This window comes from Parus major, chromosome 6, assembly GCF_001522545.3.
Source record: "Parus major isolate Abel chromosome 6, Parus_major1.1, whole genome shotgun sequence".
In the NCBI taxonomy this organism is placed as follows: Eukaryota; Metazoa; Chordata; class Aves; order Passeriformes; family Paridae; genus Parus; species Parus major.
Genome location: NC_031775.1, coordinates 23,839,971 through 23,860,386, shown reverse-complemented (window position 1 = coordinate 23,860,386; position 20,416 = coordinate 23,839,971). Strand labels below are relative to the sequence as shown.

General features: G+C 40.4%; 1 protein-coding gene across 2 annotated transcripts in view; it reads left to right on the top strand.

The window, feature by feature from the left end:
* The window catches only part of LOC107206988 (VPS10 domain-containing receptor SorCS1), a 261,910-nt gene that overhangs the window by 77,113 nt on the left and 164,381 nt on the right, over window positions 1-20,416 (top strand). For both annotated transcript variants that reach the window (XM_015633576.2, XM_033515613.1), the window contains exon 2: window positions 5,387-5,454. In XM_015633576.2, coding sequence (XP_015489062.1) covers window positions 5,387-5,454 — 68 coding nt within the window. The remainder of the gene's footprint in view (window positions 1-5,386; window positions 5,455-20,416) is intronic.

The following is a 20,416-nucleotide window of genomic DNA, read 5'->3' as shown; positions in this document are numbered from 1 at the left end:
AGCCCAGGACAGCTGAAGCCATGACTGAAATACATGCAAAAATACATGTAAAGCATGAAAGTCTGAAAACATTAATATTCAGAGATTCAGTTCTAGCTTTGCCTTTACAGGCAAAGTCTATCATAATTCGAAATCTGCATTTGAATCTTGTAGGATTCAAGGCCCCCATGGGGTCATTTTTTCTGACATGGGGTTAGTTTAGTCTAGAGGTAGCATTGAAAAATTCATGGCCCAAGAAGCTACAGTGAACACGTTTAGAAATTTGATGGTGATGTTCTGTTTGAAAAAAATTTCTATCACTACAAAGCCATGAAAGTGTTATGAATTTAGACCCTGTTGTGCTGTGTAAAATGGAAAACACTGAGAGGACCTGGGGATGGTGATGGGAATACCCCTGATAAAATGTATTGAAGATCAGAGCTCTGTTGGTGTAAATGAACTTGAGTTGGATTATCACAGACTGTCTTGTGTACTGGGTCTTTAGTAATGGTGATTGAGCCTTGAACACAGCAATTGTTGTATTCCATGTCCTTGTTTAGCTGAACTTGAATGAGTATGGACATTTTTTGACACAGTACTCAGGTAGCATTCCCAGGAATAAATTTGCCATGGTCATTGAGTACTGGGGAGTGTTACAGCTGCCTGACCCAGTGTGCTGAGAGTTCCTCAGTGCTGGTTTCTGTGGCAGTGTTGGCTGATTTGTTTGAGGACACACGTCACATCCCCAGATGAGTTACAGTGGCACAGAGTGCAGCCTGTTGCTTCCTTCCCAGTGAGTGATGAACCTGATCAGTAGCAGAGTGCAGAATTCCATTACCTTCCTGGCCAGCTACTTCAGTACTGCTTGATAAGAGAAATAATTTTATTTTTTTTTTGCCAGGGGAGAAAACCATTTAGTTACATTTGGAACTTGTGTTGTGGTAAAGGCCAAACTCTGGCCCATATCCTGAGGGAGCCTTGCTAGAAGTATTTACAGAATAGTTGTAAACAGGGTCAAGACAAAGATCTAAGCCAGCTGTAAACCTGGGTCAGAAGTGCAAGGATGGGTATGGTGAGACAGCATGGATCACTTGCTCCTAAGCCAAAGTAAGTCTGGGAAAAATTCAGCCATGTCCAGCCTAGAATTTCTCCTGTGATAGCAAAGATCTGCCTAGGGCCTAATCTAATGAGTTCACAGAGCAGTCTTCTGCCTGCCACTGATTTGTGTTTTGAAACCTATAGGTGGTCCTTCACATCTCAAGCCTTAAAAAGCAGTTACAGGTCTAGATTGATTAGCAAAATAGTTTTTTATAAAAAAAAAATAAATTCTTACGGTTTGAAGAAAAACATGATGTTGTGCAAGGTGTGAATGACTTGTAAATGGTCTCTTCCCAGATGTCTATTTCTTGCACTTTGTGTGAGTAACTAAACCCATTTTTAGTGCTCTGTCTCTTGGTACATGCACTCACTTTGGGATGTGCTAAACCCAGGATCAGATATCTTTTGCTCTGAGCTGTCAGTGCAGAAGTGATAAAGTTTTGTTTCTCCTTCTCTTTCCCACTTGCTGTGGAAGAATAATCAACTTCAGGTGCTGGTCCTAATGAATAACAGGCTTTCTGATGCCTTGTGTTTCTACACAAGAGGAAGGGTTATCTGTATTCACAGCAGAGCTGGAATAAGACTGGATTTTTAATTCCTTTTCATTCTATTTCTAGTTTGTTTTTTCTTGTTTTTATTTTTATTTTTTTTTTTTTGCTTCTTGCTCTTGTTAGCTTGAATTGATTGGTAAGTGGTAAAAAAAGGAGAAAAACACAGTCCCACAGAAAGCAGAAACAAAGCAAGAAATGAAGAAAAGGCGAGACACTATTTTCATTTCATTACTGTGCTTCTTCACAGCCCCTATTCTGACATTTAGAAGGAGGTAATATGCATGTCTCTGTTCATTAGGTTCCTCAGTGCTACACAGTGGCAGCCACAGAGGGTGGGGGGAAAGAAGAAAAACAATCTTAAAAATGAGCTAACCTTTGCAGGCTAAATAACAAAGAAATGAGAACAGCAAAGATGAAAAATGATTTCTGAAAAATATATATATCCAAAATCATGGCCCTGCATAGGTTACTGAAGTATCATTGCAAAGGGGAAAAAAGAATAGTGACCTCTAGGGCAGAAATAACTAATTTTCTGCCCAATGATTTGTTTGTTTTGCACATATATGTTTGAGCAGATCTATTACTGGTATTTGAACCATAGTAAATGACACAAGGAGACTGCTGAAACCATAGATAAAGACATTTGGAAGCTGATACAGAGTATCCAAAATTAAAAAGCTTCTTCTAGGAAAAGCGCTTACGTGTTTTTGAAATAGGGTACCTATTCAAAGGATAATAGTTCCTGCCCAAAGTGAAGATATCGAAGATGTTAATCCAGAAACTGGCACATGTGTCTGCCACAGCATGGTGTCAAATACAAATTTTGGGAATGTTAAATGCTAAGATTTTATCGTAAATTTACTAGGAAGTCAGGATATAGCAATATTGCTTAGGGTTCTTAATGTAGCTAGTCAGTAACTGACAGGCATGTTTGGATGGGTCCAGGGATGCCTCTGCAGAAGGATTGTTAGAGTTATATCAAAAAGAATTGTGATGGAATGCAGCTGGCTTTTTTTCCCCCATCAGTTCCAAGACAACTATAGAACTTCAAGATTGTGTGGGTTTTACTGAAATTTATTGGGGAAAAAAAAAAAGAACAAAAGAGACATTTCAGCCCTCTGGAGTGGAAATATTTTGATTTCTCCTATTGACACTTTCATTTTTTTATTTCTTTTTTTTCATTTCATATTCTTTTTCGGATGTCAATTACAATTTTTCTCCCCTAAAACAATGAAATTAAAATTCTCAGTGGAGTTTTCTTTCATGGCTGTTGTAAGATTTTTAAATTTTCCTCACTTGGGAAAAAGTAAAAATCTGAGTATTTTAGGAAAAATAATTCTCACTCTGTTTAGTATGAGTAATTGCACATTCCTGATCTTATTAGTCCATAAAATTAGCCTGATATTAATTCTTGAATTTTACAGATGGGGAAAGTGTTTCTTGATTCTTGTATGATCTTCCCCAAGATCCAGCCAGTAGAAAAGAAGAAGGAGAAAACCACACTGCTTTTTCTGTTTATTCTTCCCAATTTCTATGCCTGCACTCTTCAGGTCTGCTTCTGAAACTACTCAAAATATTAATTGGGAGAAACATTCATTAGTCATTTACATCTCTGGTACCTCTGGCAAGCAGAGCAGGAGCAGGATAAGAGAACAGGACTTGGAAAGAGATATAAGGAACTGTGCAGGTCCCAGGGATGCTGAAAGCTGAGGGTATGTGCAACTCCCACGTGATGGCTCTGAGCAACAGTGGAGTTCACTGCTTCCTTCGGCTTTATGTGCACATCCCATCCCCTTCCTTGGTCTTCCCCTTGGATTTGATTTACTTGCTAAGTAGGGGATTTGCAACCTGTCCAGAGGGTGTTGTGAGGGGTGGCAGTGACACAGCTCTGTATCTGGAGCAGACAGCTGCCCTGCTGTCATTGAGAAGCATTCCTGGGAGGGTGGAGATTGAAATACAGGATTTAAAAAGCCCTGATTTGCGTTAGCCTTGGCAAAACCCACCCCAGCTCTGGCTTCCCACCTTGGCTCCCTCTTCAAAGAGGGACCTGCCAGGAGAGAGGGAAGCGCCTTGCTGCCAGCACTGGGGTTTTGGGGAGCCCAGGGGATGTCTGAGTCAGGGTGCCCTGGGGAACAGAGGGGGCTCGTGGCTCCTGTGAGAGTTTCCCTGTGAACCACACATGGCTTGTGCTCATGCAGATAGGAAATGCTTTGGGCAGCCTTTCTCCATGCTGGCAGTGATTTAGTAGTTGTGCTGTAGAAGGAGAATGTCTTGCAGAAGGAGAGGTGTGTTCTCTGCCCCCTGTACTGCTCTTCCTGCTGTCTCATGTGCTGAGCGTACTGGAAGGAGACAATTACCACTGTGGCTGTTTCAGGGCAATCAGTGTGTGAGAGGTAGGTGGGCTTTTGGCTTTGGAAAAGGCAGTGGTGAGGTCTGTTCCTCCCCATGTGGCAATTCCTGTGCCATGCTGGTCCCAGCTGGCATTGGGCTGATGGACACTGAACTTGCTTTGCTGCTCGGCCAAAGTGGTCGAAGTTGGCAGTTTTATCAAGGCACCAGGGCACCGTGTGTCTGTGAGCCTCATTTCTTAGGAACCCAGGCTGAAAATGATAGCAGGTATATAGATCAGAGGTTTTGTCAGGTAAGAGTTGGGTCTCTAATTTACTGCAGTTTTAATGGGATAGGGAGAAGAACAAGATATACAGTGACCTGGCAGGGAGACATGCAGAATAGATTAATAGCAGTAATTTTAGTAATTACTAATTAATTACTAGCAGTAATTACTAATAGTAGTAATGGTCTGGTAGTTTGTCCCAAATGTAGATCTTGTTAAAGAAGCCCATCATCTTAGAAATCAGAAATGAGTTTTTAAAGACACTAACAAAAGAGCAAGCTAAAATCTTTTGCTGCAAATTCTTTTTGTTAAAATTGTTTTCCTCCCCTGGTAAGATCATTTTATTCTAGAAGTGCCTGTTTTGGCAGGAGGGAAAAGCTGTTTATCAAAAGAGCTAATAAAAGTCATAAACTTGGAAACACTTCCATTCTGTCGGAACCTAAAACTTTCCAGTGAAGTTATAGAAACACTGATTATTAGAGATATTTGGAGGTCCACAGTTCAACCTTTTACTCAAAGCACTGTTATCACCAGCTGTAGATCAGGTCAGCTATGAGTTTGTCTAGCCAGGTGTTTAAAAACTCCAAGGATGATGGAGGCTTTTCAGATGTTCTGGGTAGTCTGTCCAGGTGTTGAACTATTATCCTGACTGAGATTTTTCCTGGTGTCCAGGCAGTCCACTGGTGATCATTTGCTTGTGTCAAATCATCTGCTGCAGCCAGAAGTGTTTGACTGGAGACAGGCCAGTGCGTTATCTGTGCACCATGGCTATGAAAAGGATCAGCAGCTTCAGTGTCTGTGAAACAGAGCAGAAAATAGTAACTATTTCTACTGAATACGAGATCTCTTGTATCCTGAAACTCTGTCTAGATCTGAGCTCATTCCCACTGCACTCTGCCTCCTGGGGTTACAGGAGGAACCTGTTGTCGATGTCATGCAGAGGAACTGAACAAAAAAAGGTCCAATTGGCTCAGCATATATCTCTGCAAATTCTTTCCGTGTCAGTTTAGGCAAACGCTTTTAACAATTCATTCAATTATGTTAAGCACCCATTAAAGGAATCCTAAGCCCTCCCTGGGGTCATTTTGGTTCTGTGAGATTGTAATTGTTTGAGACTAATCATGATTTTTTCTTTTGCCTTTAGGTGATTCTAATTCTGACAAAGCTGTATGACTACAACCTGGGAAGCATCACAGAGAGCTCTCTTTGGAGGTATGGAGATAAATTGAGTTAATAATTACCACCTTACTTAAATAGGAAAAGCCTGATACAATTCTTTTATTGAATTTAATTGGATTTCTTTAAAAGTGCTGGAAGGTTTCTAGCTAAACCTTCTCTCACTCCTGTTCTTTCATACTCAAGGACAAAAAGGCTGAAGTCTGACTGTCTTGTTTCAGCTAGATAAGGTACTTCTCAGATATTCTGCCTTTTGATTTCCCCTTTCCCATCTTACTCAGATTGAAATCAGCCAATTGGTTTGCTTTTGGGACAACTGAACAGCCCAGAGTCCTTGTTTATAATGAAGGATCTCATGGCTGGTCTGCCCAAATGATCCTTATGAAAAGCCAGTGTTGCTGGACTGGGGAATACACATAGGAATATCAAAGAGTGAGTATTCAACGTCTGTTGATTAGAGCTGATGGGATTACTACTAGATAATTGATTTTCACTTGTGTGAACTTGACTGTTGGACCAATTTATAGGGAATGTTTTGATACTCTCATGATTTAAAAGCATATCATGCATTATGTGGACCAAAGGAAAGAGCTGGGCCGTGAACAATTTGTTAAGGCAGTTACTTGGATTCAATGTGAGCAGATGGTGCCTGTTTTTATTTCTCTGAGAAATTAATCCAAGAGGTGATTCCTCTTTCATGGGTCCCTAGCACTACTTTCATGAGCTGAAAGGGAGGATTTCTCATGGTTTCCTCTGTGAAACTTTGGTGGGAAACCCCGGAGTTTTGTATGCAGGCCACTGATGAAGATGGATAGGCTGCTGGCAGAGTAGAAGAAAACTTTGGGTATTTAAAACTAAAACCTCGTGTTAGAATGAACTTATTTTAATAGACTTATATAGGAAAGGGGTTTTCTAAGGGAGAATTTTGGGTCAGAGGTAGAACAAATAAACTTTTTGCTCAGGAGCTGAGTGTGTTTTAATAGAATGATAGAGGAGCGAATTGGCATGAAGTACATACTGAACTCGGGCTATTGTTTCACCCACTGACCTGAAAAAATAAATCCAAAACCAACCAGACTAAAACCTAAAGAAACATAGAACTTCTAGGATTTATTCTGAGCAGCAACAGCAATGCTTCATAGTATTACTATTTTGTGGGGTTGAATGAATATTTTTTTGTCCCATTATGGGGAGGTTATTCAGTCTTTTCATTTCATGTCTTGGTGCCACGACTTTCTATTCCTTTGCCTTTGCTATGGTGTGTGCACACATAAAAGTTCTTTCAGGACTGTGGCTTTGGCCATGTTTTTCTACAGCGAGTTTGTGCTAGACTGTTTAATTTCTCAATAGCTTTGAAAAATATCCATAAATATGAAAAATATTTTCATTATCTCTGACTACTCTAAGTCATTTCACCATGAGAAAAACTCATCTCTCCTTTGTCAGTCATGGCAGAAGCTGTAGCATTTCAGCATGCATAGGCACCTCCTTCCCCATTGCTGACAGTGCTGAAGATCTGCTTATGTGATTCAGGATTGTGTTGAGATACTATTTTCTGACTGAAACTAGGACAGCCACATCAGAGTGGAAAGCACATTTCCTGATGAGAGGTATGAATGCGGCACAAAATTGTGCTGATGACCTTACTCTCTTTTCTGTTTCTGGTTTCTGTGGAGCATTCCACAATGGTGTAAGATTTTGCCCTGATTAAGAAGGGAGGGACTGCGTGGATGTGACTGGAGGATGTAGCAGGTAGCTGGGACCTCAGCAGTGTGGCAGTCCCAGAGTGAGGCACTTTCCCTGACCTCAGTCCCAGTGTCAGAATGTGATTGGCAATATAAAAATAGCATGATTTTTTCCTCTAGTCTGGAATTGCTATTAACCAAAATCTGTCTGATAAAAAGTAAAAATATGAGCATTTTATGAAAAATAATTCTCAGTCTATTTAGCGCCAGTAATTACACTCTCCTGATCTTGGTATTCCATTAAATTAGCCTGATTTTCATTTTGGGATTTTACAGTTTCTTGATTCTTATATGATCTTCCCTAAGGGTACATCAGCAAGGAAGAAGGAGAAAAATCACACTGCTTTTCCTTTTTATTCTTCCCAATTTCTATGCCTGCTCTCTTCAGGTCTGCTTCTGAAACTACCAGATGTCAAAATATTAATTGGGAGAAACATTCATTAGTCATTTACATCTCTGGTACCTCTGGCAAGCAGAGCTGGAGAGGGACAAGAGGAGAAAACAGGACTTGGAAAAAGATATAAGGAACTGTGCAGCTGCTTTGCAGGTCCCAGGGAGGCTCAAAGCTGAGGGTATGTGCAACTCCCACGTGATGGCTCCAAACAGGCTGGCACCAACACCACATGGAAATGATTACCATATCTGACACTTCCTTCTAATATTAAACTAGCATTCATTCTTAAGGTTTAAGTTACCCTCAGCCTTCAGTGTAAGGTGTATGAGGAGCTGAATTATTTTCTTTTTGTTTTAGTGTATACCAAAGGATTAATATTCCCTGAGCTGACCTTCTCGATATCCTTTGGAGTGTGATAAAATTTTTAGTACCTGTGACATCTTAGAACAAGGAATTCCATAAATTATTTAAGGAACCACTTGTCTTACTTGGAACCCCTCAGCTTCACTTGGCACATGTCACTTACCAGTACTTGATTGTGTTTGTACGGCCAACCATCCAGAATCCCTGGGAAAGTGCTTTGAACTGGGAAATGCTGGAGAACCAGAATCAACCCATTTCTCTTTGCAGTGCTCCATTATTCCTGGTTGGCCCTTAAGTTTGTTTATTTATTCCCAATTGCTCTGGAAGCAGCCAGTGCACCTCCTTGGATTTTCCTCTATCCTGTTACCATAAGTAAACCTGTGCTGGTTGCATTGTGCTCAGTCCTGAGTGTGGCTGTGCTGTTAGATCCCCCCTCACCATGCAGCCCTGCCTTCAGGTCACTGATAAATATGCCTATGAAGATCCCAGGACAGCTTCTCTGTTCTTAATGTGACGGAAAGAAACGATGAGATGGGACATATCTTATTATTCTGTATACCTGAAAGAGGTTATTAGCTGTTGCTCCTCCTGGCTGCTTAAGTGACATGTTAATTTAAATCTCCCTGCTTGTTTGAAAACAAAAATAGGTTTGACAGAAGGGGTGAAACATACCTTGCAATTTATTTCATGCCTCTGGGTTTCATTCTGGGGAATGGAAGAAAACATCATCTCATGTCTGGTTTGCTGTTGGATATCAGGGGTTCTGTTTCTGAAGGATAGAGGGGAAAGGTAGCTCTGCAGATGTCCACAACTGAAGAGGAGTCTGTCTTGAAAACATGGCAAAGAAATGCCACTTCTGCCTCCTGTGCTGAGTGCACTCTCAAAAGGGTGATGACTGATGAGGGGCTGTAGAAGCTTGTCACTGACACAAATAATTTATGCAATAGCTGGATCTAAGCACATTTGTCATTCCAGAGTGTGTTTGGGTGTTTTAATCAGTCTTACTGATGGGACTGTAACCACCTATAACCCAACTATGCCATTGCCTACAGGATATGAATGTATCCTCTTTATAAACACATTACTTCCTGCTAGGATTACATTTCTTTATTTCTGAGCCAGTTTAATTGTAGTTGGCTGCAAACTAGCAGGTGGAGATCATCCTTCTGAAACTACTGACGAATTAAAAGACCACAGGTGACACATGAAGGGATGACATACAGTAAGAGAAAAGAGACAGGGAGAATCTGTGTAATCTTCTAGATTGTTAAGGCTCTGTGTGCACTGAGCTTTGGATGGCAACTGAGCTGCTGCTTCTGTACATGGCAAATGAAATTTTGCATCAGGCTGGGCCTGACTTTAATTATGCTGTTATCCTCTCAGCAGATTTTTTTTCCCCAGTTTCAGTTGAGAACTTTTTATTTACTTATTTTTTTTTTAATAGAAGAGAAACAAAATGGAGGAGGAAAGATTATCTGTCACTGAGCAATTAACTGAGTGTATTGGATTTATTTCTCTTCCTCCTGTAGGTATCTCTCAGATCAAAAAGAGGATTAAGCTGTGAGAGTTAGAAGATATTTTTTTACCACTGGAGTAAGATAAGCTTACATTTCAAATAAATAAAAATGTCAGAATAGTGTGCTTGTATCCATGAGCTGTAGACAGCTGTGGGAGGACTAATCTTTTCCTGTTTGTGTAAATATGATGCTCTGGAAAGATGTGCATGAGCGACACTTTCCCTTGGGACCTTGAGAGGCTGTCAAGCCATGAGTGCTGCCATTCACCTCTTTGCCTTCTTACTGCTCTGTATTTGGTCATAAATGAGTCATTTCCTGGAACTTTGTATAAAAATAACAGTAATTAAACTTTCCTTTTCAGCCAGAAATTAGGAAGATGTAGAGTTTGCTTAGTGTGAGAGTATTTTAAATTATAATCTGTTGCTGTCTTAGTTCTGGAAGCTATTGATGATAATCTTGACACTCCAACATTTTGCCTGAACTCTGAACTCTACAGATCAGGAGTGATTATCACTTCCAACCTCCTCTTCTCTGCTCCTAGTTTCTGCTTTAAGGAAGCTTCAGCACATATGTCATAAAGAAATCACAAGGATGCTGAAAAATACTTATGTCCCGTGTAGATCTAGATTGAATTTCATGTATGTAAAGCAGGGGTTGTTTATAGTTGCTATTTTTTTTTTTTCATTCTTGGAAAGCTTAAAATGGATCTGTTTCTAGCTCTGTTTTTAGCTTTTACATGGCCTTTTTATTTAACCTTGAACTGCTGTTTTAACCCCTCCATCAGTTTACTTACACTTTCTTTCCACCACCACCCCTGCACATCATGCTGCAACTCTGTCCTTTCAAGAAGGGAATTTGGGCTGTAATCCAGAGAAGAGCCAGAGTTGACCCCAGCTCTGTGGCTATAAATACTACAGGTGTTTTGAAGCCTCCCATGTTGATGTTTCTGCATGCAGTTTCCTGACTCCTTGCCCTCTCTGCAGATCAAAACTATAGCCACCCAGAGCTGTGGGTGTCTTTGTGGAGATTTTCTTCTCTGGACTAGAGAGATTTTGCAACAGGCAACTTAAAAGTTTATTTGTTGTTTGTATCTGCTTACTTCCTTTAAGAGGAATTTTTAGGTTATGTCTGTTATTGTATTCATTGTTCTCCTAGACCTTTTATGCAGGCTCTTCTGTTTTGCAGATTGATTGTTTTCAGCTCACATTTATCTTCTACCTGCTAAACCACACTAATAAGGTCATAATGTGTGGCTTAGTGACACAGTGTGGTCTGCAACAGCAGATTAGGGTCTTTTAGCTGAAATAGGTAGGAGAAGCAAATCCATATGAGAGGAACTGAAAAAGTGAGGGGAAGGAAAGTCTCATTAAGCACATTTTAGACAGCAGTTTTGTGGGAAAAAGGAACTATAAAAGGACTATTTGAAAGGCTTTTATCTATAAATATGGTGTCCCAGTTCCTTAGTGCAAGTCACTTTTCTTAAATGAAAATCAGAGCTTGATAAATGCTGCTACATTATCTCCCAGGGGCCTTTAGTGAAATTGTAACAATGACATTTCCTTGTGTCTTTGGGTTTAATCCTTTTTTCATTTTCTCCCCTGAAAGGTGGGAGCCTCTGGCTGGTCTGGATGCTGGAGGGTGTCTGGGGAGGGGAGAATGGGTTTGCACACTCAGCTGTTCATGTAGGAAGAAGCATCTTTCTGTGGTTTGATCACAGTGGGAGATCTGCTTGCCCTGCAAGTGGGCTTAGAACATGGACTTTTATGCCCTGTGTGCGGAGCTCAGTGCAGCCTTTTTCCTGTGTGTGGGGACACTCTGTTCAGCCATCAGGACCCCTAGGGACCTAACAGTTTCTATAGCAATCAATTTTTGTACCTAAGAGGGCTCATTTTACCCTGGTGACTAACAGTAATAAAAACTTCTAGCAGTCAACTCTTCTACTTGGCTGCCAAAGTTTCCTTGGATGTTCTTTTTATTATCAAAACCAGCTCCAATAAAGATGAAGGGTGGGGAGGGGCAGCTACCAACCAATCAGAAAAAGGTGTACCCCACCCCTCCCCTCCCCAAATGACCTACCTAGGAAACAACCCAGAGCAGATGCTTAGTTTAGCAGGAAACTTAAGTTTTATTGAATTTTGCCAGTTTTACATTCCCTAAAGAATAAGGGCTAATAAAAGCCATTGCATTTTGTGGCATATCATGTGTGTTTGTCTAATCAATCTCATGTAAGTTCTGCCTTGACTTATCTTGAGGAGTCATACCCTGATATTATGAAGGATCAGATTTGGTTGAGGATTTAGTGATGTGCTTCTCACTCCCTGGTCTGTGAGGATAAAATATGCAGCACTAATGATGATGTAAATTTATTAAGCCTATTAAAAATGTGTTCTCTGTTGCAGCCAGTCATGAAATGTAGGAGTGTTATCAAGTAAATCAGAAAGAATCCAAATCCATTTTCTGCATGAAAGAAACATGTAAATCAAGATAATGAATATTAATCCTGACATATATTAGCAATATACTGTAAATAACAAATGCACCACGTTCATGCCACTTTGAAGGCATACACTGTTTCAACGTGCTTTGTCATTCTAACTCTGCAAATTAGATGATGAACTTCCATATCTGCTTCCTAGGCTGTACCTGTTTGCTCAAATGATGTTGGCAAGACATAACAGAAATATCTCTGGTTCTGGTCCACAGGGTTCATCTGCTGTGGCTGTGTAATAACTGCAGACAAGCCAGACCAGAGCTGATGTCTAAGGGGAAAGACAAACCACACAGTATTTACCAGTTCATAAACAAACTAAAACACCCTTTGTGTTCTGATATTTCTGTTCCTGCCAGATCTATGCAGTCATTTTGCAGAGCTGGATAGAACTGTACTACTCTCTTCAGAGGGATATATCCACTACTAATCACCAAAAGGAACAAGTAAATTTGGGGCTGAGCTTGGTCTAACAGTTGAAAGCATGAACTTGAGATCGTAACTTCAAGGTTTTCAGATCCAGGTCCCAAGTATTTTTGCATCTGCACCTCAGGAACTATCCAGGCCAACAGTCAAAGCTTATTGTTACTGCAGAAAGACATATGGCATGTGTCATTAGGTCTTTCTTGGAGGAATTAGTGAAGCACCTGGAAAAGATGTGCTGTAAAAATGTATATTTAAATATTATTAATGGTATTTTTGTTGTGCAGCATAAACTGATGTTTACACTGAAACATAGTGGCTTGCTTGGAACTATCCTTTTTTTCTGCTTTCTCTAACTTACCAAATAATAATTGGTCAAAATGGAAAAGGACAAATGAAGCTCTCAGTCAGTCAGCTCAGGCCTTCAGTAACAATAGCAAAGCTGGCTTTTGAGTGTGATCCTGTCAGTGGTTCCTGTGCCAGGGGCTGCTGTGCTTGTGGGGTGAGGTAAAGTGTAAAGTAGCAGAGGAAGATGTATCCTCCTGATTATGAACATCACTTGCCATGTGCCCTAAACTGATTCTGTGCTTTGCCAGTGGGAGGTAAAAAGCCAGCCATCCTTACCTTTCACCCACTATTTCCCCTTATCTCCCAAATGAATTTCTTCTGCAAGGAAGTTGTGTGAATTTCCCTAGCATGCACTGTAGTGTGTGCTGTGTAGTTGGGTGTGAAGATAAAATCTCTTTTCAATGATCCTGCAATCTAGATAGGTGGGAGTATATATGAGAGATGCTGAGTTGAAAAGGAACAGAAATTCAGGAACACCACATGTATTGTGCATTAAATTACTTCATGAGGAGATAGAGACTGATATCTGATCTTTTTCCAAGGCAAATTTCCTGCTGAAAGTGTGTTGTTCGTTTAACTAATGCACTTTTACTGCTGTATTTTATGGCTATGTACATATCTGGGTAGGTGTTCCCATTAATTTTCTTCTGGTTTTCCTTCAAGGCTGAGCTGCTGGAGTTGGGAGGTTGCTCAGAATCTCAGCTTTTGTGCAGTAGGAGAAAGCCCAACTTCCTGATTTCCACATGGTGAAGAGAGAATTGAATAGCTTCAATTGCTGTACAGATGGGAAAGCCCAAACACAGATTCTCCACACTTGATTCCTGAGAGCTTTTTTCTTAATTGCTTGAAGTATCTTAGCTGTGAAGACAAGTTAGGATAGGATGGAAGTGGAATAAAAATGCAGAGTATTCCTCAATGAACTGAGCATGTATATACCTCTTTGTCATACCAAAGGCTGTGGTTCAGCTCTGGTCAGGCCAAGCAGAATTTTGAGACTGGCTTTCCTGAAAACCAGCTGAATGCTGGCCATTGGCTTATATGATTACACAGTTCAGCAGTAAAAAAAGAAACAACAAAAAAACCCCAAACAGTTTTTTTTACTGAACTTTTGTTAGTGTTGACTTTTGATAAAATTAGAGAATTTCTTCTCTTTCATAGTTGTAATGCTACAAAGATGCTCTCTCTCCTATGGCAGAAGAAGAACAAAGCAGACACCCTTTCAGAGTTAATGGGGAATTGTGTATTTCCCATATATTAGGGAGAAACAAAACTGGGTGGAAAGGACAGATACTGAAGAGATGGCAGATTCCTTGTCACTCATTAATAGCTGCCAATCTTCCCCAGAAGGCCCTGACTGCTTGTCTTGAGCTGCTGAGAGATTTTTTTAAGCTTCTGGCTTTATAATCTGCACAGCACTCAGCTGCCAGTCTGATGGGCCCTGTAACCTCTGGGGAAAAAGGGATGCAGTCAAAATCAGACCAGCATTGTGTTTTTATATTTGGATAGCCTGAAAAGGAAATAGGAGGCCAGAACAACTGTTTAATTACCCTTCTGTAATACAACAAGATAAAGGAATTTTTAGGCAGCTCTAAGCTCCCATTCTGCTTTACCAACAAGTCACTGTTTTCTTGCTGATAGTACAAGTGTTTACATTGTTTGCTCCAAAAGATCAATTTAGGAGGCTGGAAACCACACATTTTTAGTCTCCTTTATTTCTCCAGTGTTTAAAGCTGTGGAATGAGAAGGACAGCTCCGAGTCCTGGCCTTTCTACATCCAGCTTTAGGCAAGCTTCTTCACCCCTGCATTTGTGGGTAAAGGGGTAACTGCCCATCTACTGTACATGAGGGTTTTGGGTTAAACTGGTTAATTAAATCCAGTCTTGGAAGAGTGAGAGTGGAGAAACCTACATAAACCTAAAGTCTCTATCCATGACTGAAGCCTAACAGAGATTTGATCTATGCTTTACCAAGCCAGATGTCTGGTGTATTCTCCTCCACTGCCTAACAGAACCATGAGAATCTCTTGTGTGCCTTTGCAGGCAGGGTGGATTGTCATCTTTGGGTCAATGTGCGATGCTGTTAGTTTGGATTTTGCCTGAATAGAGGCTAATCCATGCAGAAGAATAACAAATGAGAACCAAGCCCATTTCTTTTAAACTTCCAAGGAGATTAAACACCACAGAATATGTTTTATGACCATGGACTCTGTGACATTGCTGGGAAAAACACTGGAGGCAGCATCAACATGAAATTTTAATTTTCTTTATGAAGAGATGGAAAAAGCTTCTTGACCTAATTGAATTTGTAACTTTTCATCTCCTCTGTTAGAGTGTTTTCTATGAGGTGAGGGAGCCAGAACTGGAGTCTTTTCCTCCTTACTCCATGGCAGGGCTGCCTAAGTGAAAGCAATGCCATTCTGTGGAGTAGGTAAGAATGTGAATTTTTTGCACAGTTCTTCCTCAAAATGAGTTTTCCTTGTTAGAGTTTTCAAGAGGGTGTCTGATTTTTTCCTAGCCTGCCTCCAGCAGTGCCCAATAAATAACAGCTGTTACCACTATTAAACTTTCTATAAGAAACCTACTACCTTTGAGATAACTTTTCTTTCTGTGCTGCTGCAGCAATCAGCTTATGCCCCAAAACATGAGCTTTGATGACTTGCCATATGACATTATTATCTAGTTAAACATGTAAGTTATCTCAGTTATAGACTGTTGGCCCTTTGCAGTGAGCGCATCTGTGGCTTGCAGGGACTGTGACCTCCTTTGGCTGTGAGCAGTGTGTGCTGACTACAGGCATTGTGGAAATATAATTTCTCTTCACTTCCCTGCCAATGCTGGAGTGACGATGTGTTCTCTTGTTATGAGGCAGCATAAAATTTAGAGGCTAGTCACGGTGAAGGTAGTAAGAAAGGAACTCAGAGACCTCAGTAAATTTTCCTTCTAAGTGTTCCCTTTTCAAAGGTAAATGGTCTTATTCTTTGTAATTTCTCCCTGTATGTTAACAGCTTTCACAATGCTAACTCTTTTGTAAGAAAAGCACATTACAATCCCAGTTGACTTTATCTCTGGTAAAGGAGCCAAAGAAGGAAGAAGCAGCCAATATGCTTTTTTAAATTTTTTCTTTACAGTCCACCAGCTACTCAGCACACATGTATTGTAAATTCAAGATGTGGATGTTACTCAAAGAAGCAACTGTGATGTCATGAGTGTTTTAATAGCCTATGATTTATTTCCCTAAGTGCTTTATTAAGATGATGCACAACAGCATTTGGAAGCCAAATGCTGCCTTAAGAGAGACTTGGAGGAGTTATTTTCAATCTCCTGACTTTTCTTCCTCAACACAGTAATTTGTTTGATAGGAGCAAAAGGGCCCTGGATTCAGAACAGGGATTCTACTTCTTATTTAGTGTTTCTTTGTGCGTTAATCAGCCCAGTTTGTGATCTGAGTGAGCAGGAGTATGAATGAACTTACTGTGATATGAGAGAGCTGCATGATTCAGAGAACAGGATACTGGCTGGGGTTCTTTTGCTGTATGGGTTTGTGGCTGTTTGATTGTGAAATATTTGGTTAGGCATAATCAAGAATCAGCAAATTCATGAGAACCAGAAGTCACGTGCAAGGAATCCTCTCCTGGCAAGGTATTTCTGATGACATTCAGGAATGTTATCTGTAGGTGCAGTGATTTAGGGCCTCTTTGCCATTAGTCTGGTGATAAATCTGGTATAATTTCCAAGTTTTGAGACAGGCGAGGTAGTGAATCAAAATGAGACCTTAGGTAGTCACAGTGGGCAAATGGATGGCTCAGTAAGCTGAGATCACTGGAAAAGATGTATTTTAGTTCAACAAAGAATAATAGTAGGACAAGGGCTGAAGGTTGAACTTACAGGAAGACTATGTAATATCTACTTACAGCATGGAGAAAGACTGGACAGTGTGTAACAGGCAGCAAACTGGACTTCATGTCCCATTGTGGAGGACCAAAGTGCATTGATCTGATCAATGACTGTCAGCTGAGGAGCCAGGAGCCAAATTTTTTAAGAAATTAGAACTTTGAAATGTTTAAGATACTGACTTGGCATGTAAAGATTTTTAAGACAGCATACAAATTTCAATAAAACTCTTCCCAAGATGGGATTTCTGGGCAAAAATTAAAGTGACTAACTGAAATGTCGATTTAAATTAAAGAGTAGACATAAAATTAAAAAGACTAGAAACATTCTTCTAAGGTCATGGAAATAGCAAATGAATAAAATTGCAACTGAACCAAGTTTGGTGTCTGTTTATTAGAATAGTGACTTGGGAGGTAAAACAAAGGGAAGATGATCCAAGTGGTGGAATAAGGTGGCCAAATGATTATGCAGAATAGGTAAAGGATGACAAATACCGATGAGAGATATGGGGGGGAGGAGAGGAAATCTGATTTTTGGAACAAAGAAGAGTAAGACATTGTTAAGATGAGAAGGGCTGTGTGAGAAGTCAGCCCTTCTGCTTGTAGAAGCTGACCTGAGTTAAACAGCACCACTTTGCAGGAATTAATTCTGGTCAGTGATATAAAAGCAGCATCACCCTTCTTGTTAGGCTTTTCTCCTTACTATTGATATTACTGTGATGGCTACTATTACCACTTAGCTTTTTAGCATCATTAAAATGCAAAATAAACAGAAAAGGTGGGTGAAAATATAGTTAGTGTAGCTGTAAAATCTATTCAGTCTATGTCCCATTAGAAAATGATGTTCAGTATTGTAATAAGTAGAAATTCATTCTGCAGGCTCTCTATTAGCATAATTATAAAAACACTGGGCTTGGGAGTTGGCTTCTCCTACATTCAGTTGCTATTTTTTTGTTTCAGAAGAAACATGCTGAGTCAATTGGTTCAGAAAGAAGATGTAATAAAGCTCTCAGAGTAAACAGGGCTTGTTAATTTGCAGAATTTCTGTTGAAATTGCATGAACAGAACATGTACAGAAATATAATAGCCTCATTTATATTTGTGGATTATCTCTAATGCACAGTAACTCCTGAAATGCTGATCAGTGCTGTACAAAAAAGGGGAAAAATGTGTTTTTCAGCTTGGTTTTAAAGAAAATGAAAGATCTAGAGTTATTATGCAGAGGAGGCTCATGTTGCAATTTACCCTCAAACCAAATCCATAATCCATTCATTTAACTGAGGGAATGTGTTCAGGCTATTTACTTGTGCTATAATAACTATCACTCTAGCCTTTTTTATTATAAATAATTCCATCAAGTCATTAAGAATTGATCATTGAACAAAGAAGATCCACTGCAGTTGTACCCAGGGCTGTTTTGGATTGAACCAAAGATCCACTTGATCCAGTATTGTCACCATGAACCTGCAGCAGGTAAAGATGACAAGGGTGTAAGAACTAGGCCAAGCCATGTGTGTTACTTTTTTGATGTAGCCTTTCAGCTAATTCTGACTTCTGCCTCCACCACTTTGTAAAACAGCAGAAGTGCTTAGCGGAGGTATTTAGTAGCCCTTGGCAGGCATATCTGTGAGGTTTATTTGCTGTTTTCAGAATGCATCCATCATTTGAACAATACAATAGTTGGGTATCCAGGAGGATGGGCAGCTGAAAAGCACCAGGTGGTTGTTGGCCTCTGTCAGCTGCAGAGACCTCAATTAGTGCTTGAGAAGGAAGAGGTTTTTCTGTGCCTTCAGCTATCCAGTTTCTTTTTCCTACATCTCTTTAGATTTTTGACATCTTACTGTGTGATGAAGGCAAACTCACCCAGCTCTTTTTTATCTTCTAAATGAACTGGCCACTCAGCATGTTGGAGACTGAAAGTGACAAAGCAGTAAATGACACAAAATTTCACTTGTGTGTAGCCTTTAGGGCAAGGAGCTTCACAGAGCAGCTGGAGCACAGAGTGTTCTTGAGTTCTATTGGTCGCTCTTTAAGTACTGCTTTATCCTTTTAATGAATAGAGAAAGTAAAAAGGGAAACTTCAGAAAGCTCCATTCAGAAGTTAAGAAAAATCCTGGCCCCTCAGTAAAATCATCCTTTTCTATGTTTGTATCATGCATCTTACTAGAGAATGGAACTATGGAAGATTAAAGTAGTGATGGTTTTCGATGATCTTCACCTCTGTATTGCTTGCAGGCTGGACAGATTGTCTCTACCACCTCAGAAATATTCTTCTCTTCAGAGAAGTGGCAACAACCTTGACTTTCAAGACCCAGCTGCTTGTAATGTCATGAAAAACATTGGTTACTCCTGTTCAATTTGTGGGCCTAAACCCACAGTGGGGCATTCTTGGCTTCTTAGTTGAATTTTCTGAAAGAATTTGGTGGCTTCTCTACCTTCTTCTGGTTGAACATGATGTAGAGAATTGAATCTACCTTCTAGATAGAAAGAGCCACTCCAAAAGTACCTGTAGAAGTCTTGGTCAGAAAGGAAATTAAAATTCCAGTAAGCTGTGTCTTCTCTGTTCTGAGAATGAAATCTGAAAGGCAGCATTAACTTCTGTAAGGTCTGGAAGTTCACCATCTGATGGGATGAGTCAGCCTCTCCTGGCTGCAAAATCGCTTTTCACTGCTGGGAAGTTGGGGAAAAGGGGAATCATGTGCTTATTGCCAGTGTTGTTTTCAGTGGCTGCAGGTAATGCCTTGCATGGGACGGTACTAGCGCTCACCCTTATGCAGAAATTCCCCCTCTCCCATAAAGACTGACACCTGTGTCTGTAGCTTTGGGGCTCTGTTTTTGATGGTGAGCTTTTATTTAGCTTGGAAAACACGGAGGCCATACCTCAGTTTGGCACATAGAGAAAGTACACGAATTGCATGGACTAAATCTGGGTGAATAATTCCATTCATTTTGGCACCCAGTTTCTTTCTCATAGGAGCTGATGTCTTCCAGCTGCACCTAATGAGCTCAAATTCATCCAGGAAGGGGTAGAGGATGCTGAGTGAATCAGCAACATCTCAGATACCTCAGAGTCTTAATTTACATGTGTATTTGGTCACTTGATCACTTGACAGTGATCACGTACATGCCTTAATATCCCACTGGGCATCATCATCCTGTCATCCCACATAGGTTTATCCCTTCCTTTCCTTTCTAAAATTTTACTTCTCTGGGGTCCCTGCTTCTGATGTTTTCTTTGTTAGTTTCAAGAAACTTTAAGTCTTGCTCTGAAAGCTAAATAATATATTTATATTTTCTTCTGGAACATCACGTGGCAGTCCAGAACTCTCCTGAACGCAGATGTCATAAACATTTGTCTTTTCAATCACTAAACCTCTTGCAGGCTTTTATGTAATTATACAGGGTAATGACACAGAGTCTCCTATAAGCTATCATTATGTCTGTGGAAAGGCTTGTGCAGATTTCAGTAAGCTTTGGGTCATGCCCGTTACCCATCCAAAAAGACAGAATTTTTGTTGTCTGATTTGTTTTGTCTTTTCTCTGCCATCCATAAGAACACAAAGTTCTTTTGAATCAGTATTTGTGAAATGGCTCCTTTCTGTTTCTTTGGGCACCAACCAGTAACATCCCAGTACCTTGAGCACAGTCCTTGCACTGTGACTGTTCCAGCTGAGTGTCCTGGGATTTGTGTGGGTACAGCACACGGCTGAGCCCAGTGCAGCTGGGAAGGAAGCGTTGCTGGCCCATCAGGCAGTGACTCTCATGCTGCTGCCCTACTCCTTGGAGGAGTTTACACCTTCTGGTGTTGGCATCCTGTTCCTAGGAGAGATT